We start from the raw sequence: 19301 nt of genomic DNA on the forward strand, positions 1-19301 counted from the left end.
TTAGGAGCCCCAGTCATGGACCAGAACCCCACTGTGCTAGGCACTGTACAAACACAGAACAAAAATATAGTTCCTTCCCCCAAGAGCTTACAATCTAAGTATAAAACTTAGACTTGGAGGGGAGGGATAGCTCAGTGGTTTGAGCATTGGCCTGCTAAACCCAGCACTGTGAGTTCAATCCTTGAGGGGGCCACTTAGGGATCTGGGGTAAAAATCAGTACTTGGTCCTGCTAATGAAGGCAGGGGGCTGGACTCAATGACCTTTCAAGGTCCCTTCCAGAGATAGGATATCTCCAAAACAAGAGACTACAGGTGCAGACAGACCAGTGGGAGAGTACAGGGACAATATTGGCCAGTGTGATAGGCATTTTTTGTAGGCATAATAGAAAAGGAGGGTTTTGAAGGAGGATAATGAGGTAGCTCTGCAGATGTTTATTGGGAACTTTTCTTAAGCCTGACTAGCAGCATGAGAGATAGCACAAAGGTGCTTGTTTCAGATTTAACCAATGGGTAATGGAGGCTTGCGCCAAGGGCCAATCGGAGGCCGGAGTCAGCATCTTGATAGAGAATAAGAGAGGATAGGTAGGATGGGGTTAGGCCATGAAGGGCCTTAAAAGTGAAGACAAGTAGTTTATGTTTGATGCGATAGAGAAGGGGGAGGCAAAGAGTGGGGTGACATGGTCAAGCAGTGGGCTAGGAGAATGATCTTTACAGCAGCGTTGTAGTTCAGTGGAATTTTATTTGATCTTTTGTTAAATGCCACACTGACTAGGTAAACATTTGCTGGTCACTGAAGGCAGTTTTTACTGATATTCTAAATTCATCATCTGAGCTTTGTGGCTAATACAACAAAACAGAAGATATTTGCTTCTTCCCCCTAATGGGGACACAACTCCACCCCATAGTGACTGACAGGCCCCACGTCGCCTTATTTCAAGCCCATAGCATAATGTGAAATATCCTTTATATTGTCAACTCTAATATGAAATTTACACAGATTATTTCAATGCTCAGTTCCTCCCAGATCAACTTCTAATTTGGCCTATAAATGTGACTCTTCCTTTCAACAGCTTCTATGGCACAGGATGTGGTTGCATGCACCAACTAGTTCTAGAAATCCACACCGCTTGGATTTAAAGCTGAATAAACCTGCCAAACCTTAGGACTGTAAACGTCATTGTATTTTTATATATATGTATTAAGAAAAGTTTAGCGCACGTAGCTATAACAAAAAAAACTTTTGATAGTTCAGTAGGTGTTTTCAACCTAGAAATGATATATTTTCATAAAACCACATATTTGTATTCTCAGAAGGATGCTGATGAGTGATAATTTTCTTTCATATCCAATTTGCTTTTCGAGTGCTGTATTTCTCTGTATTTGCCACCTAACAGTGTAGAACCCAGTATTAAATATTATATAATTTCTTGGTAATTATCCAGTTATTCTGTGTTTGCTTTTTTAGTATCTCCACCCACCTTCCAGAAAATGTTGGTATCTTAGGCTTGGTCTACACTACCCCCCTAATTCGAACTAAGGTACGCAACTTCAGCTACGTGAATAACGTAGCTGAAGTCGAAGTATCTTAGTTCGAACTTACCTTGGTCCACACTCGGCAGGCAGGCTCCCCCGTCGACTCCGCGGTACTCCTCTCGCCGAGCTGGAGTACCGCAGTCGACGGCGAGCACTTCCGGGTTCGACTTATCGCGTCCAGACTAGACGCGATAAGTCGAACCCAGAAGTTCGATTTCCAGCCGTCGAACTAGCGGGTAAGTGTAGCCAAGGCCCTAGTGGTGCTCTCAGGTGTCAATCTCCTGTTGGAGGCGGTCCTGTGTGCCTCTGTACAAAGGAAAGATATTTTGGTCTCTCGTTCAACTCAGTCAAAGACTAAAACAGATTATACATGCCACCACTTCTGGAGTTGCCCAATATGGCCACCCTCATCCAAAAGGTGTAGCCTGTTGAGAGTATACATCCTATCATACAGCGCTTCATCATCTGAGTGGGCTCCACAGTTCCCCCCTCCCTATTAAAAATGCTGCAATCTGTTCAGTTTTATGCAAATTACATGCAGCCTTCACACTCCTGACAAGTTGCCAGTGCAGCTCTTCAGCTGGACAGTGTGCTTCAACGCCAGTTGAAGACTTGTTCTGCTACTGAACCATGTCACCCATCTCATCCCTTAAACTGCCAATACGCTGCTGCCCAGCCACCAATCCAACCAATAGATTGCTTTCGTAGTATCCTTGCCTTGCTTCCTGGAACATCCAGGGCACAACTGCAATATCCATACCACTGCTGTTTACTGCCCACATTTATGGTTTTCCCATTCAAAAGTGAATTCAGATATTTTGTTTGCAAGTAAAAATCTGTCCAGCAGTATGTGCGTAGTAAAGGTTGCACATGCCACATGCTGGAATTATGCAGCAAGTAAATTAACTGTTACTTTTTCTAGTCTGCTAAACCATCAAGGAGCACTTAACCCCTTTTTAGCTCATGTATTTAGTAGGGCTGTCAAGCGATTAAACAAATTTATCGCGATACATTTTTTTATCATGCTTAATCACACGATTTAAAAAATGTATCACGATTAATCACACTTTTAATAATAGAATACCATTTATTTAAATATTTGTGGATGTTTTCTACATTTTCAAATATATTGATTTCAATTACAACACAGAATACAAAGTGTACAGTGCTCACTTTATATTTATTTTTGATTATAAGTATTTGCACTGAAAAAAAAAAGAAATTGTATTTTTCAATTAATCTAATACAAATTCTATAATGCAGTCTCTTTATCATGAAAGTTGAACTTACAAATGTAGAATTATGTACAAAAAACAGTATTCAAAAATAAAACAATGTAAAATTTTAGAGTCTGCAAGTCCACTCAGTCCTACTTCTTGTTCAGCCAGTCACCCAGACAGACAAGTTTGTTTACATTTGCAGGAGATAATGCTGCCTGCTTCTTGTTTACAATGTCACCTGAAAGTGAGAACAGGCGTTCTCATGGCACTGTTGTAGCCGGCGTTGCAAGGTATTTACATGCCCAATGTGCTAAAGATTCATATGTCCCTTCATGCTTCAACCACCATTCCAGGGGACATGTGTCCATGCTGATGACAGGTTCTCCTCAATAACAATCCAGAGCAGTGTGGACCAACGCATGTTCATTTTCATCACCTGAATCAGATGTCACCAGCACAAGGTTGATTTTCTTTTTTGGTGATTTGGGTTCTGTAGTTTCCGCATCGGAGTGTTGCTCTTTTAAGACTTCTGAAAGCATGCTCCACACCTTGTGCCTCTCAGGTTCTGGAAGGCATTTCAGATTCTTAAACCTTGGGTCGAGTGCTGTGGCTATCTTTAGAAATCTCACACTGGTACTTTCTTTGCATTTTGTGAAATCTGCAGTGAAAGCGTTCTTAAAACGAACAACATGTGTTGGGTCATCATCCGAGACTGCTATAACATGAAATATATGGCAGAATGCAGGTAAAACAGAGCAAAGGACATACAATTCTCCCCCCAAGAGTTCAATCACAAATTTAATTAACGCATTATTTTTTTAATGTGCGTCATCAACATGGAAGCATGTCTTCTGGAATGGTGGCCGAAGCATGAAGAGGCATACGAATGTTTAGCATATCTGGCACGTAAATACCTTGCAGTACCGGCTACAAAAGTGCCATGCAAATGCCTGTTCTCACTTTCTGGTGATATTGTAAATAAGAAGAGGGCAGCATTATCTCCTGTAAATGTAAACTAACTTGTTTGTCTTAGCAATTGGCTGAACAAGAAGTAAGACTGATTGGACTTGTAGGCTCTGAAGTTTTACATTGTTTTGTTTTTGAGTGCAATTATGTAACCAAAAAAATTTACATTTGTAAGTTGCACTTTCAGGACAAAGAGATTGCACTACAGTACTTGAATTGAAAAATACTATTTCTTTTATTTATCATTTTACAGTGCAAATATTTGTAATAAAAAATAATATACTTTGATTTCAATTACAACACAGAATACAATATATATGAAAACGTAGAAAAACATCCAAAATATTTAATAAATTTCAATTGGTATTCTATTGTTTAACAGTGCGATTAAAACTGCGATTGATCGCAATTAATTTTTTTAATTGCTATTCATTTTTTTTTTAGTTAATCGCATGAGTTAACTGTGATTAATCGACAGACCTAGTATTTAGGTATTTATAAGGCTGAATTTTTAAAAATCTCCACAGATTTTACTGAGTGATGCTTCTCCTGGGTATTAAATATCTATTTACTAGAATCAGAATACATAGATGTAACTTTAGAACAGTAACTTTTTTGAATTACTGGTAGCCCAAACTAGAGTTTGTGTCTTGATTTAAATTGGATTGCATTTTAACTGCACACATGAGCTATATAATATATATGCAAACAGAGCTACTAAAGTAGAGTCTACATCTATATATTGGTTTGCTTTCCTTCTAGCCTTCTAAATCAGCTTACTTATACCTTAGAGAATACTTTTATTTCTATAAATAACCCCTTCTCTATTGGCTAACCCAGATAATCCTGCGATCAACCATGCAACAAGAAGTGTCACTTGAATAGAATATGGAACGATGATGATCTTATTTCTTGTAGGCTGTTGTGTTAGTTTGGAAGTTCATCATTCAGCAATAGTAGAGGATCTATTAACATTTGTTTTTCATTCCTCCCCTGAGAAGTATTTAATGGTAGATAAGTGATGCTTTGTAGCTTATTCTTTTGCATTTGGTTTCTTGTAGTTGAATTTAAAGTTAAAAAGGTTCCTAATCTTGACCTGCTCTGGGAATGTATTGCTCTACTCTTAGCAAGCAGTACTGTGAACAGGATTCATGTTTCATCAGCCCTTTTAGCTTGAACAGTAAACTACAATAATAGGGCTTGATTCAAAGCCCCCTGAAATCAGTACTCCCATTGATTTCAATGTGCTTCGGATCAAGCCCATAAAGAATAAAGAAAATGGTGGGAAATTTGGGATTGTCTCTATTTAGCAGTGTTACTCAAAATGAATAGCAACCCTCTAATATGCACAAGTTCTACTTCCTTACAAGGGTATGTCTGCATTTATTATTTCAGTTGTGTATTAACACACTGACTTATAGAATCAGAAATGTAGGGCTGGAAGGGACCTTGAGAAGTCATCAAGTCTAGTCCCCTACAATCAGGCAGGATCAAGTAAACAAACCATCCCTGACAGGTGTTTGTCTAACCTGTTCCTAGAAACCTCCAATGACGGGGATTCCACACTGTCCCTTGGAAGCCTACTCCACACCTTAACTGCCTTTATAGTTAGAAAGTTTTTCCTAATATCCAACCTAAGTGTCCCTTGCTGCAGATAATACATAGAATATCAGGGTTAGAAGGGACCTCAGGAGGTCATCTAGTCCAACCCCCTGCTCAAAGCAGGACCAATCCCCAGACAGATTTTTGCCCCAGATCCTTATGTGGCCCCCTCAAGATTGAACTCACAACCCTGGGTTTACCAGGCCAATGCTCAAACCACTGAGCTATCCCTCCCCCCCATTAAACCCATAACTTCTTATCCTGCTTCCAGTGGATGGGTCAGCTAAGAGTATGTCATGCACTTGGCATTAAGAAGATTCAATATTTCAGGATCATCATCATCAAACCAGTCTGCATGATAGCATTTCCTATATCTATCGCAGTCCAGAACAGCATTATAGATTGTATCATGCAGGGACAATCTTTCAGCAGATAAGTCATCACTAATTGTTGGAAGAGTTTACTGTGTTGAGAATTGTTCATCAGTTGACGGATCTTTCAGACAGGCAACAGTTAAATACTTAACTGACTAGTTTTTACACATTTTTGGCTGAGTAAAAAGGGAAAACTTTGATCAATCAAGATGGTTGTCAGTCCCCGAATCTGCTCCGTGAAATACTCGGGTTATGTGCACATCTCATAGGTCCCGCTGTCAGACCAACACATAGTCAGTGACGTGAGCCTACCGTTTTGGATTTGTCGGTAGGCCAGTAACTCTGTCACAGTAGGAAATTAGGTTGATTTTTTCTTGACAAATCCATGCTGGCTATGCCTTATAACCCTATTATCCTCTAGATGCTTTCAAATTAATTGTTTAATAATTTGTTCCAGTATCTTTCCAGGTATCGAAGTTAGGCTGACTGATCTATAATTCCCTGTCCTCTTTGTTCCCCGATAAAAGATGCACCACCACCCACAGTGCTGCCTAGTGGTCAGGTGGAGGTAGACATGTCTCCTGCAAGGCTAACCCTTGCTCTCCAGTGTGGGGTTTGTAAACCCCATCACCTGCCCTTTTTAAAGAGAAGTCCTATGTTTGCCCCTCTTCAGTCCTTTGGGATCTCACCCGTCCTGTGTGAGTTCTTGAAGATAATTTCTAACAGTTCCAAGATTGCTTTCAGCTAATTCCTTAAGTGCCCTAGGTTGAATTTCATCAGGCCCTGCCAACTTGAATACATCTAACTTCAAGTTGAGCTAGGATTTGAACTGTGAGTTCCTGGCTCCAGGTCCTACTGGTCTGAGCACAGAGCGCACATGGCTGCCAATCAGTGCCTCTTATGGTAGTTTTTTTTAACGGGAACACCTGACCAGTAGAGACTGGACTGAAAACCAGATGACCCAAAAGGGATGAAGAGGCTTTTCCTGCACAGACACATCCCAGAGAGGGAGGATGATTATAATTAGGTGTGATAGCAAGATTCCCATTGGGGCTCCACTGGGATAGGTGCCATACAAACACATGGTAAGAGCTAGTTCCTGCCCGGAAGAGCTTACATTCTAAACAGGCAAGATGGAGAAAGGGTGTGGGAGGGGACAGAGAGGCACTGAGTGATTAAGTGACTTGCCTGAGGTCACCTAGCAAATCACTGGCAGAGCTCTTGACTCACAGTCTGTTGCCCCATCTACTTGCCGCACTGCCTCTCTGTTGTGTGGCTGTGCTTGTCAGAAGGGCTCTGAATCAAAGTAGGGTAACCGGTGTTCCTCAGTTATATGCCAGCACCCAGAATGCTCTTCTGCTGACCGTTATTTCATAGCAGTGCAGGTGTCTGGGCACTGGCACCAGCACAGGTTTATGTTGTGTTCACGTGCACAGTTATTTTCTGGTGGTTTGCATTGTAAAGAAACCGACGTGCCGATTCCGTTTCCTAATCCTGGGGCTGAGCCTGGCTGATGTTTGACGTTTTCTTAACCATGAGGTACAGTGATCTGAGATACTTTTGTGAGCCGCTGCATCCTCAGAAACCTGAACTACGCGTTTCATTTGCCCAGCGTATTTTAGAGGACTGGTAAATGGGGTTTTGGATAATCAGGAGTGTTACTGGGTAAGGCAGTCATGACAGAGCATGCCAACCTAGAAAGAGGGAGATTTGGATTAATGGGGTTTTGTTGGTGATAAAGATAATCCAGATCCACCTGGTGGCTTGACTGCAGCTCGTTAATGTACCTCATCCTTGGGAGTTGCTCCCTGGCACAGTGAATACTGAATAGGCTACAGGAGTTGAGTTAGGGTTAGGGTTAGGGCCCCCATCAGCTGGCATGCTGCGTGATATTCGAGGCAGTTGTGTGCTCCTAGACCCAAGGTGATGCTGCATGTGGGAGTGGGGCACTGAGAGAACAGAAGTGGAGAAATGGAAGAATGAAAGGCTGGGGCAAGTCCTCAGATTCTGTCTGTGCTGGTGGTGGGATCTGCTGCCATGTACCGCGAAGCAGAGGGAGGAGGGCAAGGCTGTGGAGGGGGGGGAAAGTTTCAGCATGGGAAATAACGTCTCGGATTTCCTGGCTGCCGCAGGGTTTACTGTCAATTCTGCGCAAACTGAAGAGTGCACCAGACCAGGAGGTGAGGATCCTCCTCCTGGGACTAGATAATGCAGGCAAGACCACACTCCTGAAACAGCTGGCATCTGAAGACATCAGCCACATCACACCGACACAGGTAAGGAAGGTTCTTCCTGGGCCTGCAGGCTGCTGTGTGTTCTGTTTCCATTCCACACGCCATGTTAACCATGTTTCAGATACATGCTATACCTGTGAAATGCTAAAAGGCGGCGCGCAGAACTAAATTAGAAGGGATATTATCATTATATTGGTGTGTTTTCAACTGCAGAAAGGGAGCCAGTCCCAAATCAGTGTCTAGCTGGAGAATGTAAATTTTGCACCCTTTGAGCCAGATTCTGACTTCAGGTATGTGGGTGTGTATCTGGACTAACTCCATGGAGTTCAGTGGAATTATCTGGGATTTACCCGGGTGTAACAGAAATCAGATTTTGGTCCCATTTGTTTTAAAACAAAGAGCATCTATTTGGAGATAGTGCAGGACTTGTACATTTCTCTCTGTGCTCCTTGCTTCTTTCCCCCGGGGCATTCCTAGAGCCCCACAGATCATGAATCCCACAGTTCATGTCATCCCTAGTTTTTGCCTTTTACTCCCCCGATTCAAGGCTCCCCATTGGGACAATTGTGTCCCTCCAGTCCAAAATGCCATCAGCACCACTCCTGACTTGACCAGAGGAGGCTGCTAGAGAGCTATGCAAGGTGCTCGTCTCTCCCCCTCCCCTAGAAGCGGAGTGCACTGCCGCACAGCATTCCCATCCCCCGGCACCCCAGAGCAAAAGCCCACGCTCAGATTCCAAGCTCTGATCCCCTGGGTCATGTGGCAGCACGTTGCCAGGCCACACCACATCCTGTTTTTCCAGTTGAACACCCTTTCAGTTGGAGCTTTAGTTGATGAAACGGACCCTTCAGATACGCAGCTGTTCTTTTAAGCTGAGCACTAGTGTTGTGTCGAATGAAGCTTAGTCCTCTGGCTTTGGGTTAGACTGTACTGTGGACTCAGTTTTCAGAGGCTCAAGCCTGCTTCTCACAGTGCCCTCTGTTTTTTTTCCTTATCAGCATCTCTCTCTCACCTCTTGCTGTATCCACCCTTCTGAGCGCTCCAAAGACATTAACAGCAACATATGTCTCTGTAGCCATGACAATGTCAGCCCTTGATCCAGGAACATATGCAAGCTGACATGCATGAGGCTGCTGGTCTCTTTCCTCTTCACCTCTCCCACAGCTGATCCGTCTGAACAGCAACAGGGCCCTCTCTTGCCATGCTTTTCAGCAGTGTGATGTATAAGCTGCTAATGGGGCGCACTCATGAATATGATCCTGAGTGTCAGGTTAACACAGTGTGTGGTTTTACTTATGCTCATTCCAGGGCTTTAACATTAAAAGTGTACAGTCTCAAGGTTTCAAGCTGAACGTGTGGGACATCGGTGGACAGAGGAAGATCAGGCCGTACTGGAGGAACTATTTTGAAAACACGGATGTTCTTGTAAGTATTGGCCACAGCTGAGTGCTTGTTAATGCAATGGCTTTCCAAGTTCTCAGGCAGAAAGACAGGCAGTGCTAAACGCCCTAATTCTGAGTAACACCATTGTTGGCATAACATTCATCATTCCAAACCCATTGGCAAGACTGGATACATGGGGGGAAATGGTGGAATCAGCAGAAACGTTTCAAATTTATTTTTGACTTTTCCAGCACTTTGCGCTGATCACTCCTATACATGCTGAATTACAAGTCCCTCAGGTATTAATGGCATAATGTTAACGTATACTTTGCACATTGTAGCAGTGTCCATTGGAGAATCTTAAGGCATTTAACAAGTACTAATGAATTAAGCCACAAATAGTGAGGTAGGTTCAGTATTATCCTCCTTTTACAGATGGGGAAACAGAGGCACAGAACAGTTAAGTGACTTGCCCAAGGTCAGCCAGGGCAGTCTGTGGAAGAGAGGCAGGAAGAGAACCCTATCTTTAATTACAAGACTATCCTTCCATACCTATTTGAAGGTTAATGTTTGTAAATCTCTAAACATGAAAACCTTAACTAAATGCTTAATTATAATGTAGGGCCTTTCCAGTTACAGGATGGGACACATTTCATCCTAGAGCACTGTACAGAATATATACAAAATGCAGCCACTTCTGAGGGCAGGGTGGCAGCTGGCTGGCACACACAACCCTGCACAGTGGGGGAAGAGGAGGAATATTGGCAAGTCCCCCACTCTTTACAAAATCTGTAGAACTTTTGGTGAGTCTGTACAGATCAGCAAGGGCCTTTGATCTTGAGGTAGCATCTGACAGACACTGCCTAGCTGTATGGCACTCAAGTTAACCCCCAGAAAAGGTTTAAAAGCTGAATTGACTCAGCCAACAACAGAACCTATGGTGCCAGTAAGTTTAGGAAATCCAAACCCAATGCTTAGATCACTGAGGCTGTGTCTACACTGTATGGTTGTCCGAGTGATTGGCACCCAGGTGTGAGCACCTGGGTTAGCCTTGCCTGGGTGTGAGCATCCCCACTGCAGAGCTTGAACCGCGTTACTGTGTCCTCACTGTTTCTGCATTCACCTGTGTGTGCCTGGGAGTATGTCCCATGATTTTGTGTGGAGACGGCTCAGGATTCTTTCCCAGTTGGTTGTGTCAATCGCGAGAGAACTTGTCTGGCCTCTGGGCTGGGGATTTGTGGAAAGGCACTGGAGAGCTGTCAGCAGTTGAGTGACTTAGCCAGCATCTAACCCACACCCCTCACCGGCTAAGCTTATCTGAACAGTGAGTTGTTGCTATCACATCGTTTTACAGATGGGAGAAACTGAGGTATAGATGGAATGTGACTTGCCTGTGAACACATAGAAAGTCTTACATTACTTAGACTGTAAGCTCTTTGGGACTTTCTTCTTCTATGTTCACACAGCAGCTAGCACAGTGAGGTCTTGGTCAATGACTGTGGCTCCTAGGAGTGGTGCTACCTCAATACAAAATAATAATTAAAAGTCAATATCAGAGCCAGGAATAGGCTCCTGATCTCCTGTAGCGTGCCATGTTCTAATCACTAAACATGCTGCCTTTCACCAAGGTGCTGCACAATAGAAGGGGGCGGGATAGCTCAGTGGTTTGAGCATTGGCCTGCATAAACCCAGGGTTGTGAGTTCAATCCTTAAGGGGGCCACTTAGGGATCTGGGGCAAAAAGAACAGGAGGACTTGTGGCACCTTAGAGACTAACAAATTTATTAGAGCATAAGCTTTCGTGGGCTACTGCCCACTTCTTTGGATGCATATATGTTCCACTTGTGAGTTCAATCCTTGAGGGGGGCATTTAGGAATCTGGGGCAAAAATCTGTCTGGGGATTGGTCCTGCTTTGAGCAGAGGGTTGGACTAGATACCTCCTGAGGTCCCTTCCAACCCTAATATTCTATGACTTTTTATAAAATACACAACAGATACTAAATAGCCAGGCTACTCAGCATCACTATAGCAGGGGTAGAGGATGGGCCTACAGAGAGGGGGCCAAGGTTAACATAAAAAGACATCTTGGAGTAGAGTGTCTTTAATTGCTGAATGCAGGGAGGGATGGCTGAGGAGCTGTATGGGGAGGGAGAGTACCACATTTTAGGAGCCAGCCATTACAACAAAGCCTGGGTCACTTGCCTTCCCAAAGCACAAGGGTGAGACCCCACAAGCAGGGAGCTGTGAGGGAGAGACCGGCCAGCGCAAGGCTGAAGAGGGGGAGGTCCCTTCTCCATTACAGGCTTTCGAAAACAGCAGGGCCAACCTAGTCAGCAAGCTCCTGTATAGGCAATCAAGGCACAAAACACAGGGCGGGTATGAAATGATCACGACTGCTCCATCGGGGATTATCTGTGGTGCTGTGTATGGTGGGCAAGCACTATGCAAGCAGGCAAAAGTCAGCACTGCAAGTAGCAGTCAGGGAGCCTTTGACTGCTATAACAGACACCCCAAGTCTGCGCATTGTGAAGCTAGCCACTGAGTCTCCACGGGTATAGTGCAGGCCATGTGAGTCCCAGTTCTCCCTTGCCAACCTTGTAGCAGCAACTAAACCGCCACGTTCCCATTGCATTTCCTGCAAGGGAGGGGAGATGGGAAAATAAAGGATAATTCTAAGCCTGGAGGAGCAGAAAGAATCCCTCATCTCTCCCCCAGCCTACTCTATACAACTGGAAAACCCTGTTTTGTAGGAGTAAGAAAATGGGCAGTGAGGAAAAGGACCGGGTGCAGCACTGGTGGATGGGAAGGTGGGAGTTGTACAGCAGCTGGTAGCAGTCACTTCCTGACCCATTTTCACCACAATTTGCATGGAAATTGCAACCCATTTACACCAGACTTGACATTGGCCCTTTTTTTTTTTTTAGAAAGCACCTGAAATGCAGGTGAGTGTATTTCTCACGCTCTGTCCACGCTGGCACAGCATTTACAAAGATAATTTAAACTGGAGTTGTGCCACAGAGCCCATGCTACCCCTCCAGTAACCAGTTCAGACGGGCTTTGCAATGCCGGGACTATGGGGCCAAGATAAGGTACTGTCCCAAGACTCCTGCCTCGGCTCCATTCAGAATTGCATTGCACAAAGAGAGAGGACCCTCCAAAATGTTTGAAAACCATGAAGTGATTGCACATTCAAATCAGTGCAGGTGTGTTTGAATGGGAGATACTCCAGCTCCACACACCTGTGATATTTGGAAGCTTAACCCAGTCAAATAAGGTGCGTCTGTTTGGATGATTGCATATTCAGACACACACCTGCAGCGATTTCGCATGTGGCTTTCTGCTTTGGAAGTAGGTACTCTACATGTGCTGAGCTGGTTGGCGTTGTGCTGGGCACTGGGGGATTGCCTGCAGCCCTGTCACCTCAAACTGTAATCTAGTCAGATCTCGTAAGTTAAGTGCCAATAGGAGACCCCCCAGAGAAAACCCAGTGGCTGCTGGAGAAAGGATCGGTGAGTGTTAGGGGGCACTCCTTGTGAGCGCTGAACTAATGCCCCAGCAGCGTGAGATGGGGACTCTGGTGCTGGAGAGGTCATCTTTCAGGTGAGATGTAAGGCTCAGTACCTGACCAGTCATCCTCACTACACATCCCATGACACTTTCTTCAAGAGCAGGGGTGTCTGCCCCAGTGCCCTGACCACATTTCAGTTTGGAGAATTACGTTCTGTCCCATAACTACCTCACTTTTGGCTGGAGATGGTGGTCCTCACTTCCTGTCCTAAACAGTTCCTGTGTGCGGTAGCTAAACAGCTTGCATTGCATTTCAGAGGTGGCAGCTGTTGATACTCCTTTTTGTATAATTTATCAAGTTTGCCAACAGTAGCTAAGATATGGCATCCTCACTGAGGAAAATAGTTTAGTTATTTATTTTTAGCTATTTATTATATCATTTAGAGCTTAGGAAAGATGTTGAAATGACACCAGATCCCTCAGGTTACCCACTGAGCATGGACCAGTATAGTATGGGCAGCAGCATTGCAAGCTTCCTATGCATATGCTGTCCTCCACCAATGTGCATCAGCTCTGACTTGTAAGAATCATGAAACCAGAGTAAGTAGAGAAAAAATGCATGAGGTCACCAGTTACCTCTTCCCCTGGCAAGCATTCGAGTTTTCCTCACAGCATATTAAGTCCATACTAACTCCAGCCTTTCCCAGTCAAAAAAGCAAACCGAATGTTGGGAATCATTAAGAAAGGGATAGATAAGAAGACAGAATATATCATATTGCCTCTATATAAATCCCTGGCACGCCCACATCTTAAATACTTCATGCAGATATGGTTACCCCATCTCAAAAAAGATATATTGGAATTGGAAAAGGTACAGAAAAGGGAAACAAAAATGATTAGGGGTATGGAACAGCTTTCATATGAGAAAAGATTAATAAGACTGGGACTGTTCATCTTGGAAAAGAGATGATTTAGGGGGGATATGATAGAGGTCTATAAAATCATGACTGGTGTGGAGAAAGTGAATAAGGAAGTGTTATTTACTACTCGTCATAACACAAGAACTAGGGGTCATCAAATGAAATTAATAGGCAGCAGGTTTAAACAAACAAAAGAAAGTATTTCTTCACACAACGCACAGTCAACCTGTGGAACTCCTTGCCAGAGGATGTTGTGAAGGCCAAGACTCTACAGATAAGGTTGATTTTGGTTAGCGTAATCCTTCCTGTGTTACATTATATGCAAACAGTAAGGCTCCACATTTATTTAGGCCTGTCTATTGTTTTAAACAACTGAACTGTTTCAACCACATTAGCGATGAACCAGGGGCATAGTTCAAAGGGATGAGAGCAGCTGGCTTTACTAAATGCATATCTAGCAAGAACTTCAAGGAGCCTGAAAGACTGTGTGGAGATAAAACCTCTTCCCCAGGTTATGCCACTTCGCATTTACCCCCAAAGGGTTCAAAAACAAGTTCTTAGTCTGCCAAGGAAGGAAACTAACTAATTCAGTGCTGGTGAAAGATGCCGAACTGACTGACCTCTCCATAAAACAAATGGGGAGAGCATAAGCAGTAGAAGTGCAAGCTCCCCTCACGCTGCTCCTTGTCCAATGGCCTTAGCCCTGCCCTGGAAAGAAATTCAATCTCCATGACCAATTCAGTCCATTTCTTGGATGTCAACACAGTTAGTAGTGGTTTATCTGGACACATTCCTACTGGGACGCTGCCTGATTTACTGTACTGAGCATCTGATCCCAGCCCTGCCAGCAACCCCCTCTCTGACCTTGACCAGTCACAGCCCCTTTCTCCCCCATCTGTAAAACAGGGATAGTTGCCTACCTTCTGGGGTAGGGGGAGGGGTAGTTAATCTTTGCACAGCACTTTACATAAATGTTTGTGCCTGTGTAAATGATAAGGATTGCTATTGGGAACTGGATTCAATTCAGTTTTACACAGGCTACTACATCCTTCAATGTCTTCCTTCGCCTGTTTCCTTTGTAGATCTACGTCATTGACAGCGCTGATAGAAAAAGGTTTGAAGAAACAGGTCAGGTAAGTAACTTATGTTCAATTCTCTCTGAAGTAAAGTTCCTAAACGCCCTTTGCATATAGAAGTTAGGAATATATTTGTTGTTGTTTTGTGTGTGGAAATTTGCATTTCAAGTGGGACTTTCCTTCAGCATCAGCACAAATTATTAATTGTCTATTAATTTGATGAAGGGGCTACCCTTGGTTCACCTCTGCCAGAAAAAATGGAACCAAATGTTTAAAGCCTAAACCTTTTCAGGTCCTTCTGAATCTTGCCAAAACAAGATCACAAGGAATCATGTTCTTACGATTTCCAATTCAATTTGTAAATACTGACTTGAATGTCTCTTGGGTCTAATCAGAAACCTTTTGAAAAGTTTTGTAACACAGTTCTGTTTGATCCTGGTTTTCAAAATGCAAGCAAGTTGCTTTTTTGGCCTAGAATCTGATCTGTGATGCAACCCATTCTTGCACAGCAGTGCAAGATCTTCCCCCCTCACCCCCAAACAAGGACAATCTCTAGCAGTTCAGACTCGCTAAATTCCATACCCTTTCAGTTCTTGGCTTCTCTACCAAGACTGCCATATAGGGTGCCAGTTAGTGCCAGCTGTGTTGGGCTTGTCACATGGACACTTGTTAGTTAAGAAGTGACATGAAGCTGTCCTCTCATTTCATGCTAGGCCATTGCACAACCATCAGACGTTAAGGTCTTTTGATCACTGTGGATCTATAGTGGATTTGGGCCAGGACACTGAGGTAAAAGGCTTAGTTCCCACCCTCTTGAGCCATCCACTCCCCAACGAGCACATGTTTTGCAAAATATCCTGCAACATGTCGTGCAAGTGAAACTAAAGTCTGGCCAATAAAACCTATCGTCCAGCCTGGCTTTCAGCATTCCTTCAGTAGGTAACACAGCTTCCTTGTGGGAGGGAGATTTTTGTTTCTGAAACAAGATTCTCTTTTACGAGTTACAGTTCATAAAACTTGGAACAAAAATCCAAGCTTGTTACTAGCATCATCACAGAGGTTCAAATATATTAGAGATAGAACCACCTGATTTCAAGGATGAGTCAGGCAATAACTCCATTGACAAGGTTTTTGCTGTATTTTGTGTTGGTTTCCAGAGAGCAGGGATTGGCAAAATGCAGAGTTGTAGCCTTTAAGACAACTGTTAATTTCAAACTAAGCTAAAGACTCATGTAACCTGTAATTGAAAGAACTTCCTTCTGAACCTTGAGCACAGATGATTGTATACGCTCTTGCTTTTTTGTAATGGGATCTAGGTTTCACTGGAACATTCACTTCCAACATTTGCCCTAAATATAATTCTAATTAGAGACATGATCAACCTCTGGTGGTTAAAGGCTTCTCTCACTCCCCCCGCCACCCCCTTTTTAAATGATATAGGAGCTGGCCGAGCTCTTGGATGAAGAAAAGCTCAGCGGAGTTCCTGTGCTCATATTTGCTAACAAGCAAGATTTGCTTACGGCTGCCCCTGCTTCGGAGATTGCTGAGGGACTGAATCTACACACGATCCGTGACAGAATCTGGCAGATCCAGTCTTGTTCAGCCCTCACAGGAGAAGGCGTGCAGGTGAGGTGATAGCGAGGGCTTGTTGTGCCAACATACCTTACTGAATGAGGAGAGGCTGTGTGGTTTTATGAAGGAGGCTAGTGATCACAAGAACTCCTCAGAAGGCAGAATATCTTAATCTAGTTATAGGAAGGCATTTATTTATTTTAAAGAGATGCTGTCAGGTTAATCATTTCATGAAATAAGTTGTCTTACCTGTGCTGTTAACCCCTTAGATTACTACTGCGCAAAACTTTCAAAATCGAATTTACTTCCACTGATGCCGGGTTTTGCTTCAGCTCAGACAATGGAGAGAGGCTGGTCAGTTTCACTTTGGTCCAGCCTACCTCACAAAAGAGCTACCCGATGGTGGGACCCACTTATGACGGTAGCACCTGACGTGTCTAAAACCCTGTAGGCTGAGCCACGTTCTTGAATCAAGACTGAAATGTGTTTTTAACTTTGTCGAGTGCTACCATATAGTAACCAGGTCCTACAACATGGTAATTTTTTGTAACATAGATGGGACTTAAGTTTTGTCAGTTTCACGCTTTCGTGCATTAGTATAATACTTGAATATTTGGGTGGCAAACACTGCAGGAGAATGTTTACATTCCAACCCAACTCTTTTCCTTAGAATTAAAAAAAAAAATCTGTCTCTACAGAACCCAAAGTGTAGGCCTAAATATACCAGACAGTGGCCTTCAAAGAGCTTTTATTTATTTAGCTGAGATATAAACTTGGCTGCATTTGCAGCCAAGCTAGTGAAACATTTCAGCCTTGCAATCTTTATTTTGAAGTGGTGCTGTTACAGGGTATGATAACATTATACTAGCTCAGTAGGTGCCTGGGACTTGCTGTTTCCTAATGAATTTTTGCCCCACAATGGCTATTATTCAACCATGAAATACTCTTGAAGAAATAAAGAAATAAAGCAAAAAGGAACACAAGTTTATATTTCAAATGTTTTCATGCATCCCCATGTCACCTCCTCCCTCTCCCCGCTCGCCCCAGGCTCTCACCCACTTCGTTGCTCCTACTCATTTCTCCAGGAGGGAGCTGTGTTGGCCCAACAACTGTAAGCACAATTGGGTGTGGAAGAATTAAATGCTGAAAAATGAGATTATCAGCTTCACCTCTATTAGCTGAAAAATGCTTCTCTCCCCAGCTGATCCAAGTCTTCCTAGACCTGCCTGCCTCCTCATTATTGTCCGCTGCTTCTTATTTTGCCTTCAGATGTGTGCAGTGCACCTGTGTGTATCTAGTAAAGTCTAAAACAACCTAGGACATGGAAGTAAAATCCTCTCCTGTGCTTATGTCCAGGTAGCAGAGGGCAGGGGCCAAGTCATTAAGTATCTGCAGACTTAAATGTTTTGTTCATCACCCTAAACTAAGTGAAATGCATTTAGATGTGTGCCAGATAATGTCTCACTTTGTCACCCCCATCTTCTGGCAGCTTAATACAGCTGTGATCATCCAATCGGAGGGTGGGCAAGTCATAATCCGCCCTAGAACTTGTAGAGTGAATAGCCATCCCCATTCCCAACAAGCTCAGAGAGGATGGATGGTCTTATGTTTAAGGCACTTGCCTAGAGCTTGGGAGACCTAGGTTCAAGTTCCTGCTCCACTCCAAACTTCCTGTGTGACGTTGGCAAATCCCTTAGTCTCTCTATGCCTCAGTGTCCCCTCTGTACAATGGGAATAACAGCCCTGCCCTGCCTCAGAGGGGTGTTGTAAGGAGAAATCCATTAAAGAACATGAGGTGCTCAGATGTTGCAATGATGGAGGCCACATAAGTACCTTTTTTTTTTTTTAATGGAAATATCCTATCTCCTAGAACTGGAAGGGACCTTGAAAGGTCATTGAGTCCAGCCCCCTGCCTTCACTAGCAGGACCAAGTACTGATTTTGCCCCAGATCCCTAAGTGGCCCCCTCAAGAATTGAACTCACAACCCTGGGTTTAACAGGCCAATGCTCAAACCACTGAGCTATCCGTCCCCCAAATAGATATCTAGATAGGCAGACAGCACTTCACCTCCATGGCGACACAAACATCATCAAACCAGACAGCAAGAGGCTCTCGCTTTGGCCAGTAAACTTTTTGAACAAGACAACCTTTCTAGAAATACAACTAGAGCAAGGATTTTATATCTCAGTTTGCTCAGCTTAGGGAGGAGTATTTATCCTGCCTTAGCCTCGTTTCCTTTGGGTTTGTCCCATGAAACCACAGAGGCGGGCCACCCCCTCAAAATGTGGGGAGGGGAAAGAACAACACATTTAAGGAGTTGGGATTAAGACAAACGCTGTCGTATAGGGAGCCATAGTTTAGATCCCTGGGCACTACTCTGAGAACTTCTCAGAGAATGTTGAGTTTAGTGACAGAAAAATAAATGAAGATGCTGGAAGCCAAGAAGCATGAGGTATTGAGAACGAAACCAAGAGAACAAGCCTGCTGTCATTGCTGTCAATGGAGTATAGGACCCAGTTAGACCTGAGAGACGATACCAATGGATTTTGATAAGAGGGTTTCTCTGGAATGAGTATGTGCAGGAACTGAGTTCATAGGGAAGGTTTGGTGAGGGCCCCAAGGAAGAACAGTGAGCAAGGATAAATAATGACAATAACCGAAGGGGAACCAGTTTGAAGGTCATTTAATTAGTTTAGTTGCTAGCGCCAGGGTGTATCGAATTGGGTAGTTAAGACTGGGGATTTCAAGGTTAATGAGATTAGATTATGGTTAATAGAATGATATAAATTTAGAGAATTTAACTATTATTTGAAATAGGTTCGTTAATAAAAATGTTAATTAAGAAGGGAATCTGCGTTGTCATCTTGTCCTTTAACATTAACCTTTTGGGACTTGAGAAAGGTCACAGCAGCT

The 19301-nt window shown here is 43.5% G+C and overlaps 2 protein-coding genes across 2 annotated transcripts in view; one reads left to right on the plus strand and one right to left on the minus strand.

Annotated features, from left to right (window-relative positions):
- SFXN2 (sideroflexin 2) overlaps positions 1–19301 on the minus strand; it is an 88533-nt gene that overhangs the window by 32965 nt on the left and 36267 nt on the right. The window lies entirely within an intron of this gene.
- The window catches only part of ARL3 (ADP ribosylation factor like GTPase 3), a 34497-nt gene that overhangs the window by 3809 nt on the left and 11387 nt on the right, over positions 1–19301 (plus strand). The window contains exons 2-5 of the mRNA XM_024100418.3: positions 7828–7971; positions 9238–9354; positions 14822–14872; positions 16256–16441. Of these exons, the coding sequence (XP_023956186.2) occupies positions 7828–7971; positions 9238–9354; positions 14822–14872; positions 16256–16441 (498 nt within the window). The remainder of the gene's footprint in view (positions 1–7827; positions 7972–9237; positions 9355–14821; positions 14873–16255; positions 16442–19301) is intronic.

The sequence above is a fragment of the Chrysemys picta genome, chromosome 7 (genome assembly GCF_011386835.1).
Source record: "Chrysemys picta bellii isolate R12L10 chromosome 7, ASM1138683v2, whole genome shotgun sequence".
Lineage (NCBI taxonomy): Eukaryota > Metazoa > Chordata > Testudines > Emydidae > Chrysemys > Chrysemys picta.